General features: G+C 64.7%; 2 protein-coding genes across 2 annotated transcripts; both read left to right on the forward strand.

Moving 5' to 3' along the window:
* The first annotated feature begins 1,941 nt into the window (after positions 1-1,941).
* On the forward strand, positions 1,942-11,176 carry XKR7 (XK related 7). The gene is made up of 3 exons (XM_030503075.1): positions 1,942-2,398; positions 7,323-7,522; positions 7,613-11,176. Exons 1-3 carry the CDS (start codon positions 1,962-1,964, stop codon positions 8,563-8,565), a joined length of 1,590 nt encoding a protein of 529 aa, XP_030358935.1. The 5' UTR covers positions 1,942-1,961; the 3' UTR covers positions 8,566-11,176.
* Positions 11,177-12,145: 969 nt separating this feature from the next.
* CCM2L (CCM2 like scaffold protein) lies at positions 12,146-16,053 on the forward strand. Its single transcript, XM_030503481.1, is given in 11 exon segments — positions 12,146-12,175; positions 12,415-12,519; positions 12,521-12,583; positions 12,882-12,965; positions 13,078-13,261; positions 13,887-14,341; positions 14,442-14,577; positions 14,685-14,748; positions 14,907-15,054; positions 15,203-15,341; positions 15,522-16,053. Coding segments are annotated over 11 exon segments (1,689 nt in total). The 3' UTR covers positions 15,803-16,053.
* The last annotated feature ends 220 nt before the right edge of the window (positions 16,054-16,273 follow it).

The following is a 16,273-nucleotide window of genomic DNA, read 5'->3' on the forward strand; positions in this document are numbered from 1 at the left end:
AGCACAGACATGGGGGAAGCAGCAGCAGATTCGGCTGCAGCAGGAGGGATTCCAAAGCACCTGGAGAACATTCCCTGGGCAGGGAGCAGCAGCTGGTGCTGAGCTCTGCAGCCTCTCCCCAGCCAAGCTCTGAGCCAGCCACAAACCATCGCAGATATCTCCTGCTGGAGCCGGGACAGGCCTTCTGCCTGGGAGATGGACTCAGCCCAGGGACCAGAGGCCTGTGTGGGCCAGATGCACCTTTATGTGCCCTGCTGGGGACCAGCAGTCGGGGACCAGCCACCCACCGCCACTGAGGGCTGCTCTGCTTTGCTCTGTACTTTGCTGTGGAAAGAGCAGGTTTGGTTTCAGCATGTTCCTTTTTCCTCCTTGCAGCACTTTTATGTATGCAGCTAGAAACCCTCCCTGCCTGCTGGCAGCTGCACAGGAAGCTTCGGGGCTGTTTATGGGGGTTTTTTCTCTTTCATTTTTTCATGTGGCTGCTGGGGCCTGTTGTTAAGATAGATCAGACTTCAAACCACGGTCCCTGTGTTTCCAGGCTATGGATCTTTAACGCTGTTTCAGAGGGAGCATTTCAAGATCACTGAAAGAAGGTGGGTCTGTCTCTCCCTGGTTTCCAGGTCCCCTCTCCCAGCTGCTCTGCCCACCATTGCAGAGGCAACAGCTCTGCTCCACTGCCCAGCCAGGACAGAGATTGGGATTGACCTGGCATTGAGGAGCTCTGGTCAGTGTTCCCCGTCCTCCAAAGGGGCCAAGGCTCCTGAAAGGCTCCATTCCTCAGGCTCTGGGATGCTGGGAGCATCCCCTCCCCCAGGCAGGCATTTCTTGAGGGGATCTGTCAGGAGCAGCTCAAGGTTAGGTATTTAAATTGCATTACCCATGCTAATACATGCAGCACTGAGAGAGCCTCGCCAAGGGCCCGACTCGGCTCCCTCGTGCTGACTAACACCTTCCCCCTGCGCTCCCTCAGCTTTGTGCACCAGGATCCAGGCTCAGCCCAGCTCTGGAAGTTGGCTGTTTCCTGGGATATAACACACTCCCCTCACTGCATGCTGAGGTGTGCTCACCGTGGGCCAGGCTCTGGCCATGCGTGAGGCTCCTCCACAGGCACATGGAGCTTTGGGGGCTGAAATGCAGTGAGGCAGAGCCTGTCCATGGAGACATGCTGCAAAGCAGCCAAAAGCTCGTTCCCTCCCAGCTGTGCCAGAATGCCAGCCCAGGGCTGCTCCATGTGTCCTGCACTGGTACCAGCCCCTTGTGCTGCCCACCGGACATCCCAATTGTGAATGGCAACAAAGGAGGAGAGATGGTGGGGCAGAGCCAAGGAGCAGGGCAGCGTTTGGGCTCATGGGCACTCAAACCCCAGGTCCACCGGGTGACCTTGGCACTTCACCAGCTTGTGCAGCGCCTCTGGAGGCTTCCCCAAGGCTGGGCTCTCCCTGCAGAGCAGGGCTCGGGTCCAGCGCAGCAGGTCCCTGCGGGGGCCCCTCGGGCAGGAGCCCGGTGCCCTGCGGCGCTGTCACGGCCCCGGGGACCGGAGCCACCCGCTGCAGCCCCGGGGGGCTCTCACCGCCCTGGAGGGGGTCTCACCGGGGCTGAGACCCGGGTCCCCGGGCCGGGGCAGTCCGAGGCCGCCCAGGGAGCCCCGGTCCTTGGTGCGCCGGGCGGGGGGCGGCGGGATGGCGCTGCCGCCGCCCCGGGAGGGTCCTGCCGGCACCGGGCGGGGGCTCGGCGGGGATCGCGGCCGGTTGCCCTTCCCGGGGGGGAGGCGCCCACCGGCACCGTGCGCTCCCCCGGGACCTGGCGGCGGCGGCGGCGGGGCGGGGGCTCCCGGGTCCGGTCTCGGAGGGGCCGCGGGGCGAGGCCGGCGGGGCGGGCGCTGCCGGGGCGGGCTCGTCGGCGCCGTCCTCCCTCCGGAAGTCTCTCCCGCTCCCTCCTTTCTCCTCCTCTCCCCCGACAACATGGCCGCGAAGTCGGACGGCGGCGGCAGCCCGGCCGTGCTGCTGGAGAGCCCGGGGGGCGGCGGCGGCGGGCGGCGGGAGGAGAGCGCGGCTCCCCCGGCGCGGCGGTACCGGCTGCGGGACGGGTGCTGGGTGCTCTGCGCCCTCCTCGTCTGCTTCGCGGACGGTGCCTCGGACCTGTGGCTGGCGGCCCATTACTACGTGCGGGGTCAGCGGTGGTGGTTCGGGCTGACGCTGCTCTTCGTGCTGCTGCCCTCGCTCGTGGTGCAGCTCCTCAGCTTCAGGTGGTTCGTCTACGACTTCGCCGCCGGCAGCAGCACCAAGGACAGCGCCGGCAGCACCAAGGACAGAGCCCGCGGCCCCCGCGGCTGCTGCCGCCTCTGCGTCTGGATGCTGCAGGGCCTCATCCACCTCCTGCAGCTGGGGCAGGTCTGGAGGTACGGGGGTGCAGGGGTATGGGGGTGCAGGGGTGGGTATGGGGGTGCTGCAAGGCCTCATCCATCTCCTGCATCTGGGGCAGCTCTGGAGGTATGGGTAGAGGTGTGCAGAGGTGGGTATGGGGGTGCTGCAGGGCCCCATCCGCCTCCTGCAGCTGGGGCAGGTCTGGAGGTAGGGATCATGGAGCCAAGCTGGGCTGGAGGGAGTGGTGGGGTGCAGCAGGGACATGGGTAGGATGCAGCACAGAGGACTGAGTAGGGGTTGGCAGGGCTTGGGAGGGAGTGGGTGGGGATGGTGGGGTGCAGCCCGTGCAGCTGGGGTGTGCTCAGGGATAGACCCCTCTGCATGCACGGCAGGATGAGTGGTGGGGAGAGCCCCAGGAGAGCCCCAGCAGAGCCCCGCTGTGGGTGCGGGTGGGCAGGAGCTGTGGGTGCGGGTGAGGAGGTGCTGGTTGTGCCCAGGCTCTGCTGCCTGCTCCTGACTGGGCCTGGGGAAGGCAGCTCTGGGCAGAGTGAAACAGGCTCCAGGAGGCCCTTTGCTTATGTCCCTGCAGCCCCTCCAAACTGAGCTGGGGATTTGCTGGCACCTTCCTCCCCTGTGCATGGAGCCCTGCTCCCCCCTTCCCTGCTGAGCTCCATTCTTGGATGCTGGGGAAGAGCCGTGGCTCTGGCATCGAGCTGCTTCCCAGGGTTGGTGCTGGGAGGGGAGTGGAGACAATAGCAAATTCCGGGAACAATGCATGGAGCAGGCAGCGCTCAGCTCCGGTTTCCATGCTGTTTCCCCTCCTGGGCTCCTGTAGTACAGAGGCTCCTCCACTTCCTATTGTTGTCTGCATGCATTCCTTCATCCACTGCTTTTCCTGGGATGCTCCAGGATGTCCAACTTTGCTTCACAGTGCAGCGAGCACCGTGCTGGGGGGGCTCCTGCCCCTGCCCTCACCAACAGCCATGCCCAGCCACGTGGCAGCTCTTGGGGTACGCTGGGGGTAGGATGGGTGCAAACCCTGATGTAGTGTGCAGGAGGAGCTGGTGAGGGAGGGGACAGGAGCCTGCCTGCAGCAGGCTTGTCCCCAGCACCCTGCAGGCAATGACCCGATCCTGGCTGGAGCTGGGGCTGAGCTGTGGTCGGGTCTGTGCTCCCGGCGGTGTCAGCCACGCTCTCCTGATCTGCTGCACCACGGAGGCTCTTAAGCCAATTAAAGCGGTAACTCAGCACTGACCCTCCAGGACATGTTGGTCTCAAGCTGCAGCTGAGGCTCTTTCTAATCTCGGGATTTGGGATTAGCTCGGGTGACCAGTTAAATGCAGTTTGCTAAACCCATTAGTGAGGCTGGATCCGGTGCAGGTGGATGTGGCAGTTGAAGAAGTGTTGACTGAATGCTGCATGTGAAGGGAAGGCTCTTCCCTGGCCAAACACCTCCCCCTTCCCCGTTTCCCTGCCTCCTCCCTGCCTCAGCAGGTCTCACCCCCACCAAATCCACTACGTGTGCCTCCCACCAGCAGCGTGCCAGAGTCCCTGCCGCCCCCATGGGCTGGCAGCTAGCTGCTGGGGCTCTGTGGGTCCCCTTGCACTAGGGACAACCCTGCCCATTGTGCTCCTGTCTCTGCTTTAGCCCAGGGTCACATGTGGTTTGGCTGCCTGGGGGTCACCAGGACCAGACCTGGGGTGCTCTCTGCACCAACAGGTCCTCCCCAAGAACCCCCCATCAGTTCCTCCATCCTTCGCTGCTGAGATTGGGGAGCTGGTGCCACCCCTTGGTCCTGATGCCAGCCCCTTGGGGCACAAACACCCTCAGCAGCTCCCTGAGTGGGCTCATGGTGGGGGGCAGAGCTGGGACACACAGGCCTCCCCCAGGCCCTCTGCTCCTGGGGCTCTGCTCTGCCTGCTCAGGGGCAGGAGCCCCCAAACCCAGGAGCACCCAGCTTTGGGGTGTCAGCTCATTCTGCTGCAGGACCCAGCGCTGGGTCAGTCACTCTCTGGGGGTCCCCACTCTTTAGGGCTGGACTGAGCCTGTCCCTGAGCACCCCGGGGCCCTGGGCATGTTGGGGTGCAGGGATGGTGGCACCAGGGGCTGTCCTCGATGCAGTGACACGTTCAGCTCTCCCTGATGACCTGACTTGGTGGGATGTGTAGGGGATTAAAATGGCTGCAACAGGGAAGCAATCTTCTCCTTGTTTAAATAAAAGACTAAGAGGTGATATCCCAAATTGCCTTCTAGGAAAATCACACTCTGTGTTGCTCACTCTTGAACCCGGGGGTACCACATCCTGCTCCATCTGAGGATGATGAGCAGTGGATTTGGTGATAACCAGAGCTGGGCCTTTCTCCTTGCACGTCTGTTTATTCAAACACTTTTAAACTGGGGTCAGTAGCTGGGAGTTGGTGGCAAATGGTGACACTAGTGGCAAACCCATCCATGGTGGGGCTCCGGCAAACCCAGCACCCATCAGCACCCAGCACCTTGCGCTGCAGGGCTTTCGCTGGGTTACTCTGTGCCATACAGAGCAGGGAGCAATTAGCGCTGCGAGCGCCGCGCTCGGCTTCTGCTTCATCATCAGCTCTTTGAAAATGAAATGATTCCCCCCCCCGTGATTGATTCTGTATTTCCCACCGTGCGCTGGGCTGGGGAGCGCCCGCCCTGCGCTGTCAGTGCAGGGACGTTCCTCTGGGCTGAAACCCCACGGGGTGATCAAATGCATCACAAACACGAACCAACATTTCATTCTGACATGTGGATGGGAGATGAAATCTCGTTTTAATGAGATCTGTGGAGCTGATGGGCAGATGGGAAGAACGGGGCCCTCGCTGAAGGCTGGGGGAGGCCGCGGCCACTTGTTGAGCAGTGGAGGAGCCGGGGATGTTGTGGCTGTGGGGTCTGCGCACTGCAGACAGAGGGATCACAGCTGATGAGCCCAGTTAGTGATGCTGATTGCAGGGAGAGGGTGAGGTCACCAGTGCCTGGGCCCATTCATGTGTGGGTGCCCTGGGACCAGCAGTGATGCCCCACAGCATTCTGGGGTCTGTGTTGCTTCTCCCATTGTGTTCCCCCTACATTGTGCCCTCCATTCCTGGGCTGTCCCCTGGTTCACTCTGCCAGTGAAGGGGGCCTGTCCCTGGGTGGCTGGTGAGGAGAGGGGCTGTGGGGCAGTGATGCCGGGGTGCAAACCTGTGCCAGGAGCTGGGCAGCTGCAGCTTCTCCCCCCGAGCAGTGAGGGACAGGCAGCAGCAAAGCCTAAAATTAGCTGCTCCCCCTGAGGTGGAGGTTAAAGTGTCATTTTGTCACCAGCGCAGGGAGGGCCTGGAGCTGGGCTGGCTCCTGCAGCCATCAGCGCTCACTGCAACTGGGGCAGAGCTACTGAAATTGTGTTATGTGATGACAGCAACGTCCTGCCCGGCCACCAGCCCTCGGGGAGGGGTTTTTGGGGTGGCTGAACGGGATGGAGCAGATGGTGACGGGGCTGCTGACACCCAGCAGGACCACCAGGGAGGGCCACAGGAGCCCTGTGGGACTGGGATGCACCCCCTGCCCTCCCATGGTGCAGTGGGGTGTCCCCAGCTGATGGCCCCCACTGTGGTCTTGGGGCTGTCCCTGCAGTGGGAGCAGGGCTGGCTCCTGCCTCCTTCCGCTGACGGATGAGCTGAAAGTGCTGGGATCAGGGTTTCTCCTGCACTCCGGGATAATGGATTTGGCTGGCAGCACTTCCCAAGCTGATGGAGAGGCTGTCGCTCTGCGTGAGGGTTTTATGGGGCTGGGAGAAGCTTTATGGCCTGACATCTTCCTGCTTCAGCTTTCTGCTTCCCTCCTCGCCCGGCTCCTGCGGTGCCGGCAGGGCTGCTGGGGGTGTCCTGCCTGTCCGGCCGTGTCCCTCCGGCAGTGCCTGGATCTGTCCCCGTGCCACAGGGAGGGGTCCCCGGTGGCGGTGACTCAGCCGGTGCGTGTCGGTGCCACACACACCTCCAATGACCCCGGCCCACGACCAGATGGCCGCGGCTGGTGTGTGCCTGCACCCACAGCAGTGCCAAGAGCTGAGGCAGCGCCGGCACCAGCGCCAGTGCTTCCCACCGGCAGCGCCGCACGACCAGCTGGTGCCTCCGTGCTGGCCAGGGCAGGGGGACGTGGGGGGGATCTGTGCCATGGGACCAAAATATCCCCTCTGAGAAGCAGCCGGACGTGGTGCTGGGCTGGGGCACCCCAAGTCTATGGGTGGCCGGAGAGCGGGGCTGGGATCCCTGACTTGGGGAGAAGCCAGACCCTGCGTGGGGAGATTGCACAGGGGCAGCACCCAGAGGCAGAGGGTGATGGCTGGGTGATGGCAGCTCAGCACCCACCCCAGGGTGCTGATCTGGCTTTGCACAAGCTGCTCCTTCTTGGCACCTCGGGGTGGGACAGGGACATGCGTTCAGCTCTGGGTCCCCCGACACGAGAGGGTTGTGGACCTGCTCAAGCAGTTCCAAAGGAGGCCATGAAGATGCTGCGAGGGCTGGAGCAGCTCTGCTCTGGAGCCAGGCTGAGAGAGCTGGGCTGGGGCAGCCTGGAGAAGAGAAGGCTCCTGAAGAAGCTGCTCCTTAGAGCAGCTCCAGTGCCTAAAGGGGCTCCAGGAAACCTGGAGAGGGGCTTTGGACAAGGGCCTGGAGGGACAGGACAAGGGGAATGGCTTTAACCTGCCAGAGGGGAGATATTGAGATGAGATTGAGGAACTGGATAAGCTTTTAAGGTCCCTTCTAATCCAAACCATTCTATGGAAGGGCTATGCCCTGCAGCCCCCTGTATCCTCGGTGTGTGGGGCTTTCTGTAGCCCCAAGTCATGTGGGAAGTGCTGCTGGGTCAGTTCGGCAGCAGTCACAGGATGTGGCTGGCACGGGCAGGGGGTGAGCTCAGCTGCCAGGGCATTGGGGGCTCATCTCACCTCCACCCCCCCGCAGGTACCTCCGCACGCTGTACCTGGGGCTGCAGAGCCGGTGGCAGGCCGAGCACCGCCGCCGGCACTTCTACTGGCGGATGATGTTCGAGAGCGCGGACATCAGCATGCTGCGGCTGCTGGAGACCTTCCTGAAGAGCGCGCCCCAGCTCGTGCTGCAGCTCAGCATCATGGTGCAGCAGAACAGCATCGAGCCGCTGCAGGGTAAGGGACACAGTCCCCGTGGTGGGGGACGGGGTGGCTGGAGGGGGGCACCGGGACTGCTGCAGGCTCTCATTGTCCTTCCCCACACAGGGTTCTCGGCCTCAGCCTCGCTGGTCTCCCTGGCGTGGATGATCGCCTCCTACCAGAAGGTGCTGCGGGACTCACGGGAGGACAAGATGCCCATGTCCTACAAGGGGGCCGTGGTGCAGATCCTGTGGCACCTCTTCACAATCGCCGCCCGTGCCATCGCCTTCGCCCTCTTTGCCTCCGTGTTCCAGCTCTACTTCGGCATCTTCATTGTCACCCACTGGTGCATCATGACCTTCTGGATCATCCAGGGCGAGACGGACTTCTGCATGTCCAAGTGGGAGGAGATCATCTACAACATGGTGGTGGGCATCATCTACATCTTCTGCTGGTTCAATGTCAAGGAGGGCCGGAGCCGCTACCGAATGTGCATCTACTACATCATCACGCTGTCGGAGAACGCCGCCCTCACCATCCTCTGGTTCCTCTACTATGACCGCAAGACCACCTCCGACTTTGACGCCTTAATCCTCGTCTGCGTGGTCACCTCCAGCTTTGCCCTCGGCATCTTCTTCATGTTCATCTACTACTGCCTCTTGCACCCCAACGGCCCCATCTTCAGCTCCAGCACCGGAGGCTGCATTTTCCGGCAGGCTCCAGCCCCGGTGCCGGGGTCCCCCGTGGAAGCCGTCACCAGCCCCCCCCGCTCGCTGCCGCGGACTACAGGGGGGGAGCGGGACGGGGCGCCGGGGGAGCGGGACAGTTGTGTGCCCGTCTTCCAGGTGAGACCCTGCGCGCCGCCGGCGCCGGCCGCCCGCGCCCCGCGGACAGAGAGGCCCGTCATCCGCATTGACCTGCCCAGGAAGAAGTACCCGGCCTGGGACGCCCACTTCATCGACCGGCGCCTGCGGAAAACCATCCTGGCGCTGGAGTACGCGTCGCCCATCACCCCGCGCCTGCAGTACCGCACCCCCGGCATCCCCCAGGAGGTGCTGGAGTACGAGACCACAGTGTAGGGCAGGGGGGTGCGGGGCCACGGCCGGGTCCTCCGGTGCCATCCCGACCACCCTGCGGCTTCGCAGCCGTTTGCCTTTCTGTTGGGTTTGTGGGCGCTGCCAAGCACCCCACGGGCCGGGGCCGGGGAGGTCTCTTGGTGCTATCCCCCACCCTGCGCCACGCTCCCACAGCCGAGACCCCTGTTCCACCCCACGGCTCCCCCCGGGGCTCGTCCTTGCCAAATACCTCACCGGTGCCTGAGCCCGAGGCGGTGGGTGCTGCGGCCCCATGGTGCTCATCCGTGTCCATGGTGCAGGATGGGGACTGGGGGTACCCCGGGCTGGGGGCCGGCAGCTGCAAGGGGCTTGGGGCATGGTGGGGCACAGTGTGACCTGGGTGGGTAGCATATGGGGTCACGGGTGCCTGTGTGACAGCAAGGCCGTGGGGCTGGAGTGTGGCTGAACTGGGGTGTGCATGGGGCTTGTCACCCCCAGGGAGCTGGGGCAGGGGGCAGCCGGGGTCTGTCAGCCCCCCATGTCTCCTGCTTGCCCTAGAGGAGCCCCTTCACCTTCACCCTTCCTTCCCCCGGTTCAGGGTTGAGCCATGTCCCCAACCCCACTGGTCCAGCTGCCCTGTGGGGTGCAGATCCTGTCCTGGGGTCCCCTCATGGGATCCTGCTCCACCCGGCCCCCGTTATCCCTCCTGTCCCCACAGGAACCACTTCATCTCATCGGGTTTGTTTTCACCTGAATGGTGACATTTTGTGTGACATTTTCTACCTCCACCGCAGCCAGGGGGCAGGGTCTGGCTGGCACCACTGAGTGGGGGCACATGGGGCCACCGGCATTCCAGGGGCTCCCCAAAGCGGGATTCACCCCCAGATGTTCTCCCCTCCTGGGTTTGGCATCTCTATCCACCCAGGAGTGTTTCCATTCAACCCTCCATCAGCATCAGCCCCCTCCAGCCCCCCAGTATGAACCTGAGCTGGGATCCTGCCTCCCCCTGCCTGCCCCTGCCTGCCCCGGGAGTGGGGCTGTCCCGGGCTCCGGGTTTGAATGTGTCCCTGCTCCGGATCCGTTGGTGTGCGCCCACCCAAGGGGCTGTGCTGAATGTACCCCAGGCGTGTCCCAAGGGGGGTCATATGTGTGTATATCATGTGAGAACGTGTGCATGTGTGTGTGCATGCGTGTGCAGGGGCTGGCAGGGGTTTGCAGGGCAGGGACGCTGCCGGACCCCCATAGCCCTTCACCCGCACTCCCACGGCCCCTGTGCCTTCCCTGTGCCCCCCATGCCCCCCACAACAGCTATGAAGGATCCTGGCCGCTGGCTGCCACGTGCCACGGTGCCAAGCCCTGCCATGGGATGGGATGAGGCACGAGGCATGGCACCGGCCATGGGGAGGGCTGGTGTGTGGGATATGCGCCTGGGAATGGCTCTGGCTGCCACCCGCCGTGCTGGGGCGTGGGGTCCCCGGGGGCAGCGTGTTCCCCATCCCCGTCGGTGTCCCACCGACACCGGGGCGGGCGGGAGCACGGTGTCGGTGTCATCACGTTGTTTTTATTTCCCATTTCTCTGTAGCTGGAAGGCCGGGGCGGGCAGCGGGCTGGGCCGGCGCTGGGGTCACTGGTGCTAACTGGTGCTAACTGGAAGCCTCGGAATCCCTTTCGGAGGAGGGTGCAGCGCGTGGCTGGGGCCGGGCTCCCCGTGACCTGCACCCCTCCTTCACCACCGGTATCAGACGGACCCCGTGGTGGGTGCTGATGGTGCCAGGGGCAGAGCTGGGCACGGGGCAGCTTTGTTGGGGGGGTCTCATTTCCTCAGGGAAGGTTGGGGGCAGCGGCCGGGGGAGCCGAGCTGGGGTCGGGGCTCATCCCTGCAGGGGTCCCCTGCAGCCCCTGTGCATGGGAACTGAGTGCCAGCATAGGGGGTGTCCTCTGAGCTCCCCCTGCCCCAGTCCCTCTCCCTGTCCCCCCAAGAGCAGAGAGAAGCCACTGGTCAGGTCAGTCCGCACCCCGCATGCCCTGGGGTTTGCATGGGGAGCCAGGGGACAGAGGGACACTTTTCTATGCACTCAAGCCACGGTACCCTCAGCCCTGGGCTGCTCCAGGCAGGGGTCTCAGCAGCAGTGAGCCCCAGGGCTCAGCCTGTGCCGCAGGGGAAGCCAAACCCAGCGCCCCAGTGCCAGCAGCAGCACTGGGACCAGGGCAAGGGGGCACGACCTGGGGCCGAGCTGGGTGCTATGGGATGGGGCAGCTCTGGGGGTGCTCAAGCTCCTGCTGGGGATGGGGGTCCTGGTCCCTGGGGGTGTCCCTCTGGCCACCCTGGCTTCAGGGAGCAGGGAGAGGTTTGGGATGGGACCCTTGGTCAGGGTTTGCCCCCGGTCAGGGTCGTTGGATCCCGGTGGGAGCTGCCGGGGGGTCTCGGCCATATCCCTGTTCCCCCCCATGCCGGGACCTGGCGGCCACTGTCACGTACTGTAAATACTCTGTGTGCCACCTTCCTCTCTGGGACCCGGCGCGGGCAGGGGACGAGGGGGAGGCCGGGTCCGGACCGAGACTTTTTTGTATACCACAAACTTTTTGTATATTTTTAATTTTGCTGCAACATGAGATATTAAATTCATTTCAATAATCCCTGCCTGCGGGGTCCGGTCCTTGCCGGCAGCTCCGGCTCACTGCCCGGGCTCTGCAGAGGGGCAGGATGCTGTGTCCCGGTGTGCCTGGGGACACTGGGCACAGAGCAGGATGGCTGCGCTGGTGCTGTGAGCCCGGTGCCACTGGCTCTGGCTGGCAGCGAAGGGGTGCATGGGCAGGATGCTGGGCAGGAAGCCGCTGGACATGGCTGCTGCTGGACCAACCTCCTCCCTGCCGGAGGCCCTGGGCAACCCCCAGACCCATGGCAGGCCTGGGGCCCATGGGTGGCTGTGGGGACGGGGTGGTGGAAGCAGTTGCACATGGTCCTCCTGGTGTCATTGCCTGTGCCATGCCTCCATTGGCAAGGCAGGAAAGGGGCGGTGAGGGCCGGGATCCCCCAGCTCTGCCCCATGAGGATGGGGCTGAAGTGGAGCCATGAGGCAGCAGAGCCAGCCCCAAACCCGGGGAGGAGCCCTGTGGCAGTGAGGGGCAGGGGCTGCTCTGCAGCCGGATCCCACCAGCACCCCCAGCCCCAAACCCAGCCCTGGCACTTGCTCTCATCCCATACAGCCCACTTCAGCCTCTGCTTCTTCCCAAATCCCAGCCCAGTCCCAGCCCAAATCCCAGCCCAAATCCCAGCCCCAGTCACAGCCCCTGTTCCATGCCCAGCACCAGCCCAAGCCCCTGCTCAAGCCCCATCCCAGCCAAATTGAGCCCATTTCTGCCCAAGTATCAGCCCAGTCCCAACCCTAGTCCAAGTCCCAGTCCCAATCCCAAACCCAGCTGCAGTCCCAGTCCTAATCCCAGTCCTAATCCCAGCCCAGCCCCAGCCCAGCCCAGCCAGTCCCAGCACCCCCCAGGAGGGGCAGGAACTCACATCCCGGCCATCCTGGTGGAGTTTCCGACACAGGAAAGCGCAGCGGCGCCGAGCGGGGCGGCCGTGCCGAGAGGCAGCGCCGCGGCCGCCATGGACTGCGAGGCCAAGAAGGGGAAGAAGGTGCGTGTGCCCGGGGCTGGTGTCCGGGGGGCTGGCGGGAGGGTGGGAGCAGGCGAGACACATGGGATGAGGGGCGCTGCACCCCTTCCGATAGGCTGGTGGGGTGAGGTGGGGTCCCCACTCGCTGTCCCCCCAACCACCCAAATGGGGTCAATGAGCAGAGGGGTGCCAGTGCACCCTGGGGTGCTGGGGCTGGGTGCCCGGTGCTGACGTGTCCCCGCACCCCTTCTCCCTGCCAGGGCTTCGTGTCGCCCATCAAGCGGCTGGTTTTCCCCAAGGCAGCCCGGCGGCCTGCGCTCCGTAGCAGCGTCTACCGGCGGCCGCTGCACTCGGTGCCCCTCTACCCCCCCCGACTACCTGATCGACCCCCAGATCCTGCTGCACGACTACGTGGAGAAGGAGGTGAAGGTAAAGGGGGGGGGGGGGTCCCCAGGGATGCCTCTCGACCTCTGTCTGCTCAGGTGAGGGGACGTGGGGCCAACACACCGTGCAGAGAGCCACGACCCACAGTGGCCAGGAGGGTCCTGGTCCCCTTCCTGCCCAGACAAACACCCAGGCAAGGGGATGGTGTCCCTGCACCCCAGGGAGATGCATCCTGCCCCTGTGGACATGGGTGTTCCAGGGATGCTCTGGGCTATGTGGTGAGGAGGATGCATTCCCCAGCCCCACAAAGCTGCCCTGGGTTTTGTGTGTGTCCTCCCCCCAGTTTTTAGGCCACTTGACATGGGTGACAGCCTCCCTGAACCCCTCCAGCCGGGATGAGGTGCTGCAGCTGCTGGACACGGCCAGGGTAAGAGGGGTCCCCACTGCCTGGGTGTCCCCCAGTGCTGCCCAGAGGGTGGGTGACAGGTGCCCCATGCCGCTGGCTGTCCCATGCCCATGGCACACGCTCTGCCCCACAGCAGCTGAAGGAGCTGCCGCTGCAGACGACGCCGGAGCAGGACAGCATCCTCAGCCTCTCTGCCCGCTGCCTCCTGCTCACGTGGCGTGACAACGAGGAGCTGATCCTGCGCATCCCCACTCACGAGATCGCCGCCGCGTCCTACCTGCGGGATGATGCTCTGCACCTCCTCATCCTCAAAACCGGTGCGGGCATCCAGCCAGGGCCACCGGTCTGGCACAGCCGGACCCAAGCACCCGGTGTGCACAGGGCATGAGGGGCTGGAGCCTGGGGGGTGATGGGGAGGTGCCAGGTCTGGCCAGTGCACAGAGACCCACCTTGTTCCCCTGTCTCAGTGGGGCTGAGCTCCAGCCTGCACAAGGAGCAGTTCCCTAATCCCTGCCCCACTGCCTCCAACCACTGGGGCTTCCCCATCCCCATCCCACCACCCTCTTCCCAAGGGGGGATGGCTTTAACCTGAAAGAGGGTTAAATTTAGATTAGATATCAGGAAGAAGCTCTTCTCCATAAGGGTGCTGAGGCGCTGGCACAGGGTGCCCAGAGAAGCTGTGGCTGCCCCATCCCTGGCAGTGTTCAAGGCCAGGTTGGACACAGGGGCTTGGAGCAACCTGCTCTAGTGGAAGGTGTCCCTGCCCGTGGCAGGGGCTGGGGCTGGAGGAGCTTTAAGGTCCCTTCAACCCAAACCAGTCTGGGATCCTATGACCCCTCTGCATCCCCCCTGCCTGGGGCAGCCAGGGCAGGGTCTGGGGTCCGGGCTGGGTGGGCAGCGCAGCCCCCTGCCCTGATGCCCGGTCTCTCCCTGCTGCCCCAGGCCTGGGAGTGGACCCGGTTCCCGCGGGAGCACACCCCGAGGCGGCCCCCCCCGGGGTGCCGGAGGCGTTCCCGGCCGAGAAGCGCGCGGGGGGCTCGTGGTCGGAGGGCGGGCGGCTGGGCGGCGCGATGGAGCGGCGGCACACCATCTGCAGCCTGGACTGGCGCGCGGCGCGGGGCGGGCAGGACGGCCGGCAGGGCGGCAGCCTCGAGCGGCGCCGCGGCGGCAGCTGGGAGCGGCGGCAGCGCGGGCGGCCCTCGGGCAGCTGGGAGCGGCGGCAGCCCTGCGGCGGCAGCTGGGAGCGCCGGCGCCCCGGCACGGCCGGCGGGAGCTGGGAGCGCGGCACCGGCTTCGGCAGCTGGGAGCGGCGGCACACGGGCAGCAACCCGCTGGACCCGCAGGAGCCCTGCCCCGACGCCTACTCCAACCTCATCATCCTCGCCGTGCCCAACAGGGTGAGCGGCACCGGCATGTACCTACCCAGCGGCACATGGCACCCACCCGCTGGCACATGGCACCCAGTGGCACATGCTCCCTCTGTCCCTCCCGCTGCAGGATGCTGCTGAGGAGTCCTGTGCGCTCATCTGCCAGGTCTTCCAGATCATCTATGGGGACCAGAGCATCGAGTGTGTGGACCGTGCCGGGTACCACTACACCTCCACCCCAACACGGCCCTGGCTCTCCAGCAGCAGTGAGTGGCCAGGGACAGGCTTGGGGACACTGAGAGGGTGGCACGGGGCTGTGTGCGGGTCGCAGAGGCTTGGCCCCACTCTGAGACCCTCATTTCTCCCTCCCCAGGCGAGAGCTGCCGCACAGACGGGACGTACGCCTATGATGCCGACTTCAGCTGCTGCAGCTCCTTGTGAGTCTGGTTCCTCCAGGGTGCCCCTGCCCCGGGTGGGTGCCCTGCGCTGGGGTGGGTGCCTGCAGACATGCCCCGATGGTGGGTGCTGTGCAGTGGTATGGGGTCAGCAGGCAGATGAGGGGTACCAGAACCTGCTGACCCCCGTCCTCCCACAGCAACAGCTCCCATGAGACCTTTGAAGCGTATTACAGCGGTGCCTCCTCGCCCTCTTTCCACCGGTCCCACCACAGCCTGGCCACCGCCTGCAGCGGCAGCGACCAGAGCGGCGCGGGGCTGGAGCAGCTGCAGGACTACATGGTGACGGTGAGGGCAGGGGGACAGGCGAGGGGCCCTGCTCGGTGCCAGCACATCTGAACCCCTCGTCAAGAGCAGCCAGCAGCGAGCAGGGTGAGGGGCCGGGGCTCTGTGCTGCCGGTGTCCCCAGCCCCGACCTGTCCCCGTGTTACTGCAGCTGCGCAACAAGCTGTCACCGCAGGAGATCCAGCAGTTTGCCCTCCTGCTGCGGGAATACCGCCTGGGCACGCCGGTGCAGGAGTACTGCACCGAGCTCCTGCGCCTCTACGGGGACCGCAGGAAATTCCTCCTCCTGGGTGAGTGTCTGGGCTCCCTGTGTCAGCCGTGGGGATGGGGTGCACCCCTTGGGGATGGGGTGCATGTGCCAGGTGTTGGGATGGGACAGGACGAGCCCCAGCAGTGGGGCTGGCTGCAATCACACCCCAGCACTGCCCACCCGGGCAGGGCTACTCCAGCACTCACGGTGCCTGTGGCAGGAATGAGGCCCTTCATCCCCGACCAAGACATCGGGTACTTTGAGACGTTCCTGGAGAGCATCGGCATCCGCGAGGGCGGGATCCTCACCGACAGCTTCGGCCGCATCAAGCGCAGCATGAGCAACACGTCGGCCTCGGCTGTGCGCAGCTACGACAGCTGGTCCCTGCGCTCCGAGTCCGAGTCCTTCAACCGCATGATCACGGACATCACCCACGACATCGAGGCGCTGGCGCGGGATGAGGAGGAGGAGGAGGACGAGGAAGAGGACAACTACCTGTGAGGGGGTGCCCTCCCTGCTTGCCGATGCAGTGCTGCACCTCCCAGGTGCCCGGCTCTGCCCCAGTGCCCAGGAGGGGGGACATTGTCCCCCCCCTTTGTCACCACGGGAGGGAACAGAGGCTCTGCACCACCCTGGCAGCTCTCAGTGGGGCTGATGGCATTGCAGAGACCCCATGGCGATGGGGGAACTCCTGGCCAGCAGCGCCATGTGCTGTAATTCCTGCAGATTGCAATTAAACATTGGAGTTGGGAGTGGAGCAGGTTCTTCCCTGGGGAAAGGACATGCCGGGGTGCAGGCACTGCTGTGTCTGGAGGTGAGCAGGGCAGGGGGCTGCTGCAGCCCTGCCAGGCACCATGGCACTGCTGGGCTGGGGCACACTGTCCATCCAAGTGCCATATACAGGTCACTCCCAGCGCTGGGGTGCTCCTGGCTGTGCCAGCCTGGTCCCAGGGGACAGTCCTGGCAGTGTGG

This window comes from Strigops habroptila, chromosome 13 (assembly GCF_004027225.2).
Source record: "Strigops habroptila isolate Jane chromosome 13, bStrHab1.2.pri, whole genome shotgun sequence".
NCBI classification, from domain to species: Eukaryota; Metazoa; Chordata; class Aves; order Psittaciformes; family Psittacidae; genus Strigops; species Strigops habroptila.

What these genes read in the sequence shown, in the direction of transcription:
- XKR7 (XM_030503075.1), top strand. Translation starts at nt 1,962, where the DNA reads ATGGCCGCGAAGTCGGACGGCGGCGGCAGCCCGGCCGTGCTGCTGGAG. An exon ending in CAGCTGGGGCAGGTCTGGAG is followed by an intron (nt 2,399 to 7,322) that starts GTACGGGGGTGC and finishes ACCCCCCCGCAG; the next exon opens with GTACCTCCGCACGCTGTACC. An exon ending in CAGCATCGAGCCGCTGCAGG is followed by an intron (nt 7,523 to 7,612) that starts GTAAGGGACACA and finishes TTCCCCACACAG; the next exon opens with GGTTCTCGGCCTCAGCCTCG.